General features: G+C 37.1%; 1 protein-coding gene across 4 annotated transcripts in view; it reads left to right on the forward strand.

Annotated features, from left to right (window-relative positions):
* pde10a (phosphodiesterase 10A) overlaps window positions 1–11,750 on the forward strand; it is a 133,308-nt gene extending 121,558 nt beyond the window's left edge. For all 4 annotated transcript variants that reach the window (XM_084093842.1, XM_084093843.1, XM_084093844.1 and 1 more), the window contains exons 14-22: window positions 7–149; window positions 678–761; window positions 1,310–1,460; window positions 2,522–2,677; window positions 3,681–3,853; window positions 4,635–4,746; window positions 4,901–4,981; window positions 5,219–5,307; window positions 8,488–11,750. In XM_084093842.1, the coding sequence (XP_083949968.1) occupies window positions 7–149; window positions 678–761; window positions 1,310–1,460; window positions 2,522–2,677; window positions 3,681–3,853; window positions 4,635–4,746; window positions 4,901–4,981; window positions 5,219–5,307; window positions 8,488–8,608 (1,110 nt within the window). In that variant the 3' untranslated portion in view covers window positions 8,609–11,750. The remainder of the gene's footprint in view (window positions 1–6; window positions 150–677; window positions 762–1,309; window positions 1,461–2,521; window positions 2,678–3,680; window positions 3,854–4,634; window positions 4,747–4,900; window positions 4,982–5,218; window positions 5,308–8,487) is intronic.
* The last annotated feature ends 1,115 nt before the right edge of the window (window positions 11,751–12,865 follow it).

Consider the following 12,865-nt stretch of genomic DNA (forward strand, 5'->3'; position numbering starts at 1 on the left):
GTGTAGATGTATCACCGGATAAGACATTCAGAGTGCATTTACCGGGTGACTATGGAGAAGCTTTCGTACCACAGCATCTGCACATCAGAGGAGTGGAAGACCCTCACACAACTCTCTCTCCCTGCTGTCATTTATAAAGAGATCGAACTGTGAGTTTACACTCTCATACATCCAAATCACTGCTACATAATGGCTTTCAGTAATAAATCAGTTAAATAGCTGTAAAATAGGCTCTAAAAGCATTGGACTGAACATTTGTGTTATGTTTATTCTCATAGCTGGAATAAATGACTTGTTCAGATTATTACTACAAAAAATGTAACAAAAAATTCATATAAATTTGTATCATATTTCTGTTGCCAACATTTAATAAGGCAGTCGAGGTTGTATGTTCCACTATAACACACAGCCTCATGTTGCTCATTGTGTGTGTTTTTTTATATCACAGATGTGTCAAGGTTTTAATGCTTTTTTTTCATTATACTGTAAATTATTAAAGTGTTGTCATGATCCACATGAACTAAACGTGCATATTTGTTTGGTGTTATTTTCATGCGTATATAAGTGGGCGTGATACACGAGTGCAGTTGTAATCAGGATGTTTTGAGCATTATTCATGTTCATATTTCACCTGTCCAGATTTGAATTGCAAACAAACTGTCATCTTTCTGTCTAAGGTTTCACTTTGACATTGCCCCTTTTGAGGAAATGTGGCCTGCAATATTTGTATACATGGTTCACAATTCTTGTGGGAAAAGCAGGTAAGAATGTGTACATTTCTATAAGCCCTGTGTGTTTTATCCATCCATCCATCTATCCATCCATCCATCCATGTCTGTCTGACGTTTATCTGTCTGTCTGTCTGTCTATCTATGTCTGTCTGTGTCTGTCTATGTCTATCTATCTGTTTGTCTGTCTGAATATCCATCCATCCATTGTATTTCTATCTATCTATTGAAAGTCTAGGTCAGGTATAATCTGTCTGTCTATCTATGTCTGTCTGTCTATGTCTATCTGTTTGTCTGTCTGAATATCCATCCATCCATCCATCATCCATCCATCTAGTGTATGTCTATCTATCTATTGAAAGGTTGAAAGTCTGGGTCTGGGATCAGAGTAGAACGATACAATATATACATGAAAGGCATTTGAAAAGTAGCAAAAATAAATTACCCTGATATTATTTAAATCCGTCGTCTTAATAAAAATTAATTTTTTTAGACATAAAAGTGTGCATACAGTAGGTGAAGAAACACCCCGCTTTGACAAGGCAAACGTGTACAGTCACACTTTCTTTGTGTTATAACAGCTTTGAGCAGGAGAAACTGTGTCGCTTCACTATGTCAGTGCGGAAAAATTACAGACGAGTTCCATACCACAACTGGAAACACGCCGTGACGGTGGCACACTGCATGTACGTCATTCTGCAGAAAACCACTGGGATATTCACAGAGCTTGAGGTCAGTATCATTCTCATAATAGCACTTCTTACAGTGAACTTACGAGAATCATTTCACATCAAAAGAATCATTTCACATCAGTGTTGTGTTGGGGAAGCTACTTTTGAAATGCTAAACTATGAGCTATTAGCAAGAAGTTAGCCAAGGTAACTGCAGGGGTCCAGCAACCCTTAAAGTCATTAAAGTCATAGTAATCTTACTCTGGCTAGCGCTCACATGTCTGCCTTCCAGCATATCACTCAGGGCAAACGTCATGTGATGCAATTAATATTCATGAACCAACAAGTGCCTGGCACAGTGTGCCGAACCGCTAAACAACAAAGACCTAATTGTTGACAAAAATGCAATTGTGAGTGATGTTTATGGAAAATGTAGGTTTTATGCTTTGACATGATATCTCATATAGTGTATCCATGGCAATCTGACATTAACAGAATAATGTGATTTTGATGAGCTGATGAGACTTCTTAAGGGGACAGTGTCTTTTAAAATATGTAACTAATGAAATAATTCATTATTCATTACAGTTTCTGGTGAAAAAAACAAAACAATTAAAAATTTAACTATTAGTACATTTACTAGGAAAAATATAAAACACACTAATTTGTAGTCAGAAACATAGTAAGGAACAAAAGCATTTAACTAAAGATTTCCCTTCTTGTCTAATGGAGAAAGTAACTTGTTACTGATTAAGCTGCCCTATTTTAAAAAACACACACAAGTTACGGTCCGTTCACACCAAGCACGTTAACTTTAAAGCTTTAATAATAATTCTACTTCTATGAGAATAGCTATAACGACACGGAGGAATGATAACACTTGAATTCCTTTCAGAGTGATATTTTCCAGTTGATGAAAAATAAAAACATTGACATTTAAAGAGCTCGAGCATTTAAAGCTACAGATAACTACAGCACACACTTATAATAAGCAGAACATTATCACCTGTTGGTGTGGATGCTATGGAAGTTCTCTCTTTATACAGTAGTTATTGTTCTTGGTTTGAACGGGCCTTTACTGTTAGTAGCTCCACATAATAACTTTCTTGCTCGCTCACACAGAGGAAAGGCTTGCTGATAGCCTGCTTATGTCACGACCTGGACCACCGTGGCTACAGTAACAGTTATCTGCAGAAGTTTGACCATCCGCTGGCCGCCCTGTATTCCACATCCACAATGGAACAGCATCATTTTTCACAGACGGTGTCCATCCTGCAGGTAAAGCTCCTACACACTGTGCCAGCTCAGAACGATAGTCTCAAACATGCTCGATGTGGTCGGAGAGTCGTGCGTTTACACTCACCATATATATACAAGGCCAGTGCCCGCAAGCCAATTTTATATAAGTTTAACTGACATGGTCATTGAAGAATCTAAGGGAGTCTGTGCACTATGTCAGTTAAACTTATATAAAATTGGCTTGAAGGCACTGGCCTTGTATATGATCTCAGTGCTAGTTGTATCAAGCTACAGTCCTTATAAATACTGTTATATCAGAGCAGAACTTGCTGGAACCACAAACTTTATTGTATTTTAGGCAAGACACCCCAGGCGAACAGGGTAAAAAAAAAAAAATTTACTATAGTGTTGGTTAAATGCATTTAGAATTGCAAATATGTTGTGTGCATTACAAGTTTTATGTTTACATATGCAAATGAGGCATTATCTAATTAAATATGCACTATTTTGCATACTTACACTAGATATAGCCAGATTCGAAATGATTTCATTTTCTTGACATATCAGAGTCAATAGTTTTTACAGAGGGGATTTTGGATCTCTTTTTATCACTCCATAAATTAGAAAATATTGTCAACAGCCAGAAAAACAAAATCACCATGTTTTAGGAATAAAATATTCTCAGTAATAGGGCCGAGAGTTTGGAATACACAGCAAAAACAACTAGCTTCACTTTTATACATTTTAAGCATTATTAAAGACACGTAAACACTCAGTAATTAAATAAGGAAATTAGCATAAAGCTCAACGTTAATTGCACTAGGTATATAGTGTTGACTTTTGTTAATCTAAAGTGCAATTCACCCTATAATCTCTATAATTTCAACAAAAAAAATTTAAGAAATGTCCCATATTAAACAGAGCATTGTCTTTCCGTGTCTGTTGTCAGCCATCTCTTTGGCTTTGCTGCCACTCTCCAGCAGAGCCAGATGCCTCATAAGTGGAGCTTTTGCTTTTTTATTTATCTCTTTTTTTCTCATAGCTGGAAGGGCACAATATTTTCTCCAACCTGACTTCCAGTGAGTATGAGCAGGTGCTGGAGATCATCAGGAAGGCCATCATTGCTACAGACCTCGCGCTGTACTTCGGCAACCGCAAGCAACTGGCTGAACTGCTGGCCACAGGGGCGCTGGACCTGAACAACCGTGCTCACAGGTTAGAGGTCGTACTTTTGCTCCATTATCACAGGACTCTTGGAAATGTCACCTCAACATCAGAGATATATTCAGGGAGCCACCGAAACAGTGTCATAAGCTGTGCTTGGATTGGAATACTAACATGCTTGAGTGAATCTCACGGAAATGGTTGCACTTTATTTTAAGGTACTAGACTAAGTAATATTAATTAACTACATGTACTTCAAGGTTATGGTTTGGTTTAAGGTTAGTGGTTAGTAATTATGCATAATTTACTGTTATTACTATAGTAATGTGTAACTATGCCACTTTGTAGACCTTAGTCAGGGTAGTGCCATATTTAATTTCTGACAGGAATGAAAACAAGGCTGTAAGGGATGGATGTACAGTGGGTTCAATTGTTTGTGCTATTTATTAACAACATACAGAATATTATGGAAGGTTTTTCCACCACTGAATTAAAAAGGTAATTGTGACATTTTATCTTGCATAGTTGCGAGATATAAACTTGCAATTGCGAGAAAAAAGTCAGATTTGTACATTTATATTCCCCAATTGCATATATATATATATATATATTCCATGGCGGAAACAGGCTTCCATAGAATATGCAGCTGACGAAACATCTTTCCAAAAGACTAAATAAAACAGTTTTGAAAATTGTGAATTTTCTAGGACGTTCATACAGCGCATGTTATTGTAAAGATTTTGTCTGTCACTCGTAGCGTCATTTTCATCGGCATAAAAAGCCTGATTTGATCCCTTTGATTAATTGCTGGTTGATTATTGGTCCACCACAGGGACCGTGTGATTGGTCTGATGATGACTGCCTGTGATCTCTGCTCTGTTACCAAACTATGGCCCGTCACACGAATCACAGCCAATGACATCTATGCTGAGTTCTGGGCTGAGGTAAACCATATCATTAACCAAACAGGAATCTTTTTGTAGTAACAATATTTATATGTAATAAAGCAAATCATTGTTCAGATCACTGTATTGTTTTGAGCAGTATGTCAAACTGCAGGCCATTCAGTGAAATTGTACTTCTTGTGTGTGATGACAGGGTGATGAAATGAAGAAGATTGGAATGCAGCCCATCCCTATGATGGACAGGGATAAAAAGCACGAGGTTCCCCAGGGACAGGTAAATGAGAACTTTCTGGCATTATCAAGCTCCTTGAAGGCCACCTAGCAAAATGTTTATTTTCCTATCCCATGCTTTGGAACAGCCTTAACATTGGGGGTGTGCCTAAAATGTGGCCTATATTGTAGGAAGGCGGCTCATTAGGTCAGCTGTTATATTTAGTTGTAGAGTCGAGAAGCCTGTTTTTTTTTTTGTTTTTTTTTTAAACCTTAGTCCTGTTTTTACCCATGTATTCAGGTGGGATTTTACAATGCAGTGGCAGTTCCCTGTTACACCACCCTGTCAGAGCTGTTTCCCCCCTCCAGTCCTCTGCTTACGTCTTGCAGGTCAGTCACACACTCATAACAACGGTTGACTGCATGAATGCTCCTGTACCATGGTATAATACACCATCCCCGTAAAGCACTTTTATTAAACAAATTAAGGAGACTAATATATCTAAATCTTTTTGACAAAGCTAATATTATAAGTCAGATGATGAGCCTTGTTCAAATCTGTTATAATCGCACACCTGTGACCTCACTTCAGTTACATTTTATATTAATGAGCCAAGTGGCCATGTTGGCTACCATTAACAGCCTACAAGCTGATGAACTATATTCAGTGTTGCCAAGGTCTGCGGTTTTCACGCGGAATTGGGCTACTTTTATACTGTGTGTTAAAGCTGACCCCCCCCTAAACTCGGGACTCGATTTTACACCCCACCACCCTCCCCCTGGATGTGATTGGGAAGGTTTTAATAGCAAGTGGGCTGGTTTTGTTATGTAAACCTGGCAACCTGGCATTGCTTATTGTGATTATTATAATTTTATATTATTAGTTGATTGGTTTTCTTAATTAAATCATTTTAAGCTGATTAAAAGTTAATTAAAAGTGCAAATAAAGAATCAAAATAAATTACAAAATAATAGTAACTAGGTAAAAACATTTACCAAATCAAACTTTAATGTTGGGTTATTTAATAGATTGTTTGAAGTTTTAAGGCCACGCTGTGAGGTTGCTAGTGTAATCTAGATAATTGCCAGGGTTTTGCTATGTGGTTGCTAGGCCATTCTAGATGGGGTTTTGTAGGTGGTTGCTATGGTGTTGCTGGGGTGTTCTGGGCGGTTGCTAGGGTGTTGCTGGGGTGTTCTGGGTGGTTGCTAGGGTGTTACTATGCAGTTGCCAACAACACTCTGGCAACCATCCAGAATGATCTATGTAGTTCCTAGTATGTATTATCATATTGCTTGCATGTTTTAGCCTGTTGCTAACATGTGGTTTAGATTGATGCTATGCTAGTTTCTAGATAACTAGACAACTAGATAATTGGCTGTTAACTGAACTGCAGCCAGCAACTTATTACTCTTGCTCGCACATACTATGTACACAGAGAGAGTGGCTCTTTAGGCATTATCCTGAACACTGTATAAGAATTTGTTTCCTGTGCCATTGTAGTTGACCTTGTTAAATCATTACAGATTAATATTATGTCACTGTTACTGTGAAACAGCAAACCTTTTATTTTAGTTTGTGTTGTGCTGTGTTTGTTGACATTAGTGGACTCCATCTCTAAGCTAACGTTAGCTAGTGTTGCACACTTTGTCGCTGCAGAGAACAGAAGAGAGGCCTTCACAAAAAAATCAGTCTACAGGCTTTCATAGACAATGTAGGAAGTCAGGGAAGGTCTCGTTTTTCTTCTTTTTTTCATTACAATCTGTTCACAGTTGGCCATAAAAAAAAAGAAATCCTCTAAAATCCTCACATATAGCCTCTTTAAAGCTTCAGTATGATACTTGCACTGCTTTGCTCAGGTCACATTAACCAGCCTCCATGATGTGGCCTTTGTGCTAGTTCTGATGTGAGGATGGGTCTGTGTGTCTAAACTACTCCCCATGTGCCCTAAACTGTGACCTCTGTGACCTCGATCTGTGGGGAATGCAAACACAGTTGACGGCGCAATCTGAAAAGCCATGCCACGGTGTCAGCACCAGGTCTTTAACTGGAATCTGTGGGCAGCGGGTTCAGACGTTCCGGAGCCCTGGTCATTGTGAGATCAGAGAGGGACCGGTAAATGACATCAACCTCACTAATTGAAAGGGAGAGTCAAATAGCCGACCATTTTCATCCTCTCTTATTGGACTGTGTGCTACATATATGGAACAAAAAGCGCAGATCTAAAAAACAACTGGGCAAATTGAGTATGACCACCTCTTTCCTTCGTGTCTGGGTCAGATTGCCCTGACAGCATTGCCTCAATTACTCTAGCCACAGCCTATCAGTTGACATTTGCAGGGCTGTAACAACCAATCAATATATTTTATAAAAATCAGTCATGAAAATAGTCAAAAACAAATTTCATTAGCGATTAGTTGGATCCATTATAAAATATTGTAAAAATAAAATAATTGTAATAATAATAAATAAATAAGTTTTGTGAAATTCATACACAAGCACAATTTATATATTTGTTTTCTGAAAAAAGAGTTTCAAGCATTTAAGCATAATTTAATTTTATGATTTAAAAATAAACAAATTCAATCATATTTATCCAAAGTTTTGACTAGTTAGCACATTATTTAACTTAATATTTTACGTATAATAATATAGCAGAATACAAAATGTAAGTGTTTTAAATAAATGAAAATCAAATATAAGTAAATTATAAATAAGAATGTTTAGATTTTACAAAACATCAACTGAAAGTCACCGTTACCAAATCCTTCATAAAATGGAGGCGTTTATGTGGGTTTCAAGTTTGGGTGATCAATTTAATTGCATGTTTAAGTGCATATTTTTGTGTCCAAGTACATTATTTCCTTTTAAAATAATTTTTCTATAAAACTTTATTCAGTGCATTAAAATAATAAATATTATTGTATGTTTTGGTATCTTAAACCCCCAAAATGTCATGTGGCACAACGACTAAGAAAACAATTTGGTATTTTGAAAAACTAAAATGGTATTTTAATAAAATACAATGGCATAATTTATGTTTGAACCCTTTCATATAAACAAATTTTGTAAATATCAGTAGTTTTAAAGCTGTTGAGATCATTGAAAAACTTTTGTACAGCAATTTGTGTGTTCTCAAAAGTCACAACTGCAAACATGGGTCTTTTATTATGAATTGACAAGATAATAACAGTAAACATGTATACAATGGATAATGTATCATCCAGAGGACCCCAACTGATCCTTGTGACAGAGAGAAAAGGTTTGTAGATCTCTCTCAAATACTGATTAAAAAAATGTTAGGTGATCTGGTTAGGTGTTAAGGAAGGGTCAACAGTGTAGTTATAGATGTCATTGCAGAAATTAATTACAGATAGTATTTATACACAATATTATCTCGACTTTAATCTCGAAATATTTCGACTTTATTCTCAGTTTTTTTACGGATTTTAATTTTTTTACGTTGCTGTTCAGGGCTTCCGTAAATAAGCCAGTTGTCCTGCTACATTCAAAATATGGACAAACAGTTGTTGTTTTTCTGTAATATTGTGAAGAGCTATCTGTGTTTGCAGGGAAAACCTGGATCAATGGGAACGAATTGTTCGAGGAGAAGACATCTCTACATGGGCTTCCACTGAGGAGGACGAACCGTGCGAGACATCAGACAGCGGGCCAGTGAAAGTGGACAACTAAATCTGTGGCACCTGTCCCACAGCACCACCTACACCCCTGCCAGAGACCCTGGACTTCCTGTGGACATCCCACGTCCTGCAGAGGCACGAGGAAGTGCAGAGGGCAGGCCGGGACGGATACATTCACAAAAATAAACAAAACATAATGTTACCTCAGTGGGTGACGGAGGCGTACTCTCGAATGACATCAGGGCTCCCTCGTTGATGGCTGGGACTCAAGTCCGCTCTGTGTGGGATCACTTCTGCAGAATGGCCATCATTATTGACAGTACTTTTCCTTAGGAGGTTGCTTCTGCATCTTTTCTTTTAGGTGATTATATATTTTTTTTCGGTTTCTTTCGTGGTCTTACATTTGAAGAGGCCTTAAATACAAACCTGCGTTACGATCTGGTTGGGTGACTCGTAACTAGAAGACTGTTCGTCTAGTTTAAAATGGTACTTTTTATCCTGCTGTTGTCAAAAGCATACGCAAAGCTACTTGAGTGGATTTATTTTTAAAATAGACAGAAGGAATGTTTAGTCGAAGCTAATACATGAGGCACGGTGAACCCATCGCTCTGGTGGTCTGATGGATGTTTTATATAATATTTAGAGCAAAAATTGTTTTGCAGTACTTGAAGAAATACAGCCTATTCTGAGTGGAGTTAAAAAACAAAAATCCCCCGCAGCGTGTCCTTCCAAAGCAAAGAGCTTTTGTGACGGCATAAGTCTCACTCTGAACCTTACTGGAGTCACACACTAGTCACGGTGTCCCTCACTGAAATCTGCAGCATCTTCCAACCTGATATGAAGTTCAGCTTTAACCCGTTGAAGCTCGTAGCATTATTGAGTCATATAAAGAATCAAATATTTGCAGTGTACCTGAAAAACACACTGTTACTTTCAAAGCTCAAAACCTTCTTCCTAGCGTTTATTGGAACTAAGCTTCAAAAATGCCTCATTCAACTGCCAGCATTTACACGTCAACTATTGAGTGTTCAGAAACAGAGGTCTTAAAAATGCCAACAAAACCACTCTTTTTAATTATATCAGTTGGATAGGATGGATAACACTTTACCAACATTATAAGTCAACCTCAGGGGGAAAAAAATGTCAAAATAATAAATCTGATATGCATGGAAGCTTGTTTCCGCCACGGAATTTAAAAAAAATGGAAAAGATAATTGTGAGTTTACATTTCAATATTCTGACTTTTTTTTTTTCCTCTCGCAATTGAGTTTATGTATATTGCAGTTCTGACTTCTTTTCTCAGAATTGTGAGATATAAACTCGCAATTGCGAGATATCAAGTCCAATTCTAAGGAAAAATCGCAATTGCCTTTCTTATTTTTTTATTCAGTGGCAGAAACAAGCTTCCATACACATTACATGGCCTATTTACATCATTGCTGTAAGAAAGGAACTCAGTGTGTGTGCAAAGTAATAATCGCTGTAAACTAAAAAACAAGATGCCTAGATGACAGACTGCAGATATATTTATTGTCATGATTTTTAGGGTAAACAAGCATATTTCTGACAGGTCAGGTTATCCAAAAATTTGTCCAAAAAGAAAATATTCACAACCAGTCTGGTTGCTTGATTATGATAACATCAAATGGAACTATTTCTGATTCTGAAGCTATTTTAATTACAGTATTTGCCTGAAACAATTATTTTTATTATATAAAGTACTACATCCCCACCCAATCTGTAAATTGATACAACAAATAACTAAATGATAAATGACTGAACATGTAGGTAAAATGCTGCACGCTTCAATGACTTCCTTATGTGGACTGACACCCTTCACTATGTCCCGCCTTAAAAACATTACTGGCCAATCCTGCTTTAGCAACTGGTGCATCCACCATATAACCAGAGGAAAGTCCTTAAATTTGATTGAAATCCTACTAAAATGTTGCTGTAGCACTTCTAATAAAGACAAGAGATAAATGCATTACTTTCCCTTTTCCAAATCTAAATAAACCTTGTGAAGTTCATTCTTCAAAGATTTTACTCGCATTACTGTGTAATTTATCCATTTCTTTTACACAAAATCAGATGAATAATAGCAACATCACTCTTCTTTAACACTTCATGAGCACATTAAGCTAAAATCACGTGGTTTACTGAAATCTGTGGCACATTCTGTAAAGCGTGTCTGAGCGAGTAACAGTAACCAAGATGGCGGAGCTTAGTGAAGGGTCAATTGAAAATGCATCTGACACTGACAGTTCAGAGAGGAAGATTTATTTCATCTTGGCTACATCATAAATTGTTGAATGCAGGCTAAAGTGAATTTCAAGTCATGACCCGACAAATATCCATACAATGTCATTGTTTCAAATGGCTGAATTCAGTTCCACTCTTTGTTTGTTTTTTGGACCTGTGAGGCACCTGTAGTCCCTGCAGACGATGATGGAGCTCTGACCGACTGATGGCCTTCTGTAAATACTGCAGGACTGATGAGTGAATGTAATCAATACTGTCACAAACTGCTTCAAGATGCCTGTTAGTTTTTACGTGTACCAAAGGTGTACACCATCGGATGTGGGAATGTTAAACATGGCTTCCAAGGGTTGTGTCGGCATGCGAGCGACATGCGCACTGTGTAGTAGAGTAGAGAGATTGAGTTTGGAGATGTAAGCTACATTCTAATGGTGCTATCTTAGGCAGTCATGCACTTTCTGATCATGTGCGTGTGTGTGTGTGTGTGCGTGTGTGTGTGTGTGTGTGCGTATGTGTGTGTGTGTGTGTGTTCGCTCTGGAGTAATGCTACCAACCCCACCTACGGAGTTGAGAGGATCTTTTCAGCACCGCTCACCTCAGTCATCAAGATCATCCACAACCAGTCTTTTCCCTCATATGCACTATGTTTAGAGACTATTATTATGGTTATTAATATTATTGCTCCTATTATATTATTATTGCCACAATTATTGATTATTACCATGGTTATTTTGTTAATTAGAGTTAAATTTTAAATTAACTTATATTTTTTATACAAAGTTTAGCATTTTTGTTTTGTACAGAACAAATTGTACATTATGGAATAAAGCGAATGGTCATTTAGAGAAACTGCATACTGTTGCCTGAGATAACTGTCTCAACTCTAAATGTGAGAGACGTAATTACTTTTATTAAATATTTCTGACAAATTCAAATTGTGTAATATTTTATTCTGTGAATTTTTGTTTATTTATATACATGGACATTTTTACAGCAATCCGTCTATTTGCTTTGGATATTCATATTTGACAGGAAATGGAAGCATAGCATTGAGTTTAATTATATTAACATTTAAAGGGGCTATATGTAGAATTCAGAAACCCTTGTTATTAGCGACACCGGTGGCCGTTAGGTGAACTGCAGCCAGCAACATGTTGCTTGTGATCGTACTCGTTCACACGTAACGTACAAGAGACTGAACGTGGTTCAAGGCCCCGACATACTCACTGCGAAATTCACTTTTGGGTTACACTTTATTTTAAGGTGACGTAGTTACATTGTACTTACTCAAATAAGTACTGAGTAATATTAATTAACTACATGTTACTTGTAATTATGCATAATTTATTGTTATTACTATAGTAAGTACATGTAGAAACGTGTAAGAGGTGGACAAAGTACACAACTTCATTACTTGAGTGAAAGTACAGATACTACTCCCTTAGTAAAAGTTGTAAAGACTGATTTTTACTTAAGTAAAAGTACAGAAGTACTCATTTTTAAAAGCACTTAAGTATCAAAAGTAAAATGTCAATGCATTGCTTTATTATTGTTGCATTTCTGTATGTAATACTCACAGTACCGTATCCCTCTGAATCTATGCCTGCCTACCCTTATATCAATATCAAATTGATTTCTTGAACACAGTTCCAGTAGTGGGATTGAATGTGAATTTGAATAAGTGCACTCAACTTCCACAATGGTTGTGGACACCCAAATGGCTGTTGGAAGTGGAAGTTTGGAAGTGGAAATTTTTTGAAAAAGCCAAATGGAAGTTTTTTGGCTTTTAGTATGAATATGTTAGCCTTACTGTTATCTATAAGCTAGTGTGCTCCAAAACAATGATAAAATTCACATTAGAAGACCAAACCCAATGTTGAAAATGAAAATCAGGTTTATGTCAGAATCCAATGTCAGATTGACATTAATCTCCAACGTTGGACAGATGTTGTATTGTGGTTGAAAATGAAAATCGGGTTGACGTCAGAAACCAACATCAGTCGGGTTCTGACGTCAACCCGACTTTCATTTCCAACCAAAATCATCCCCT

This window comes from Abramis brama, assembly GCF_963993115.1.
Source record: "Abramis brama genome assembly, chromosome: 19".
Taxonomy (NCBI): domain Eukaryota; kingdom Metazoa; phylum Chordata; class Actinopteri; order Cypriniformes; family Leuciscidae; genus Abramis; species Abramis brama.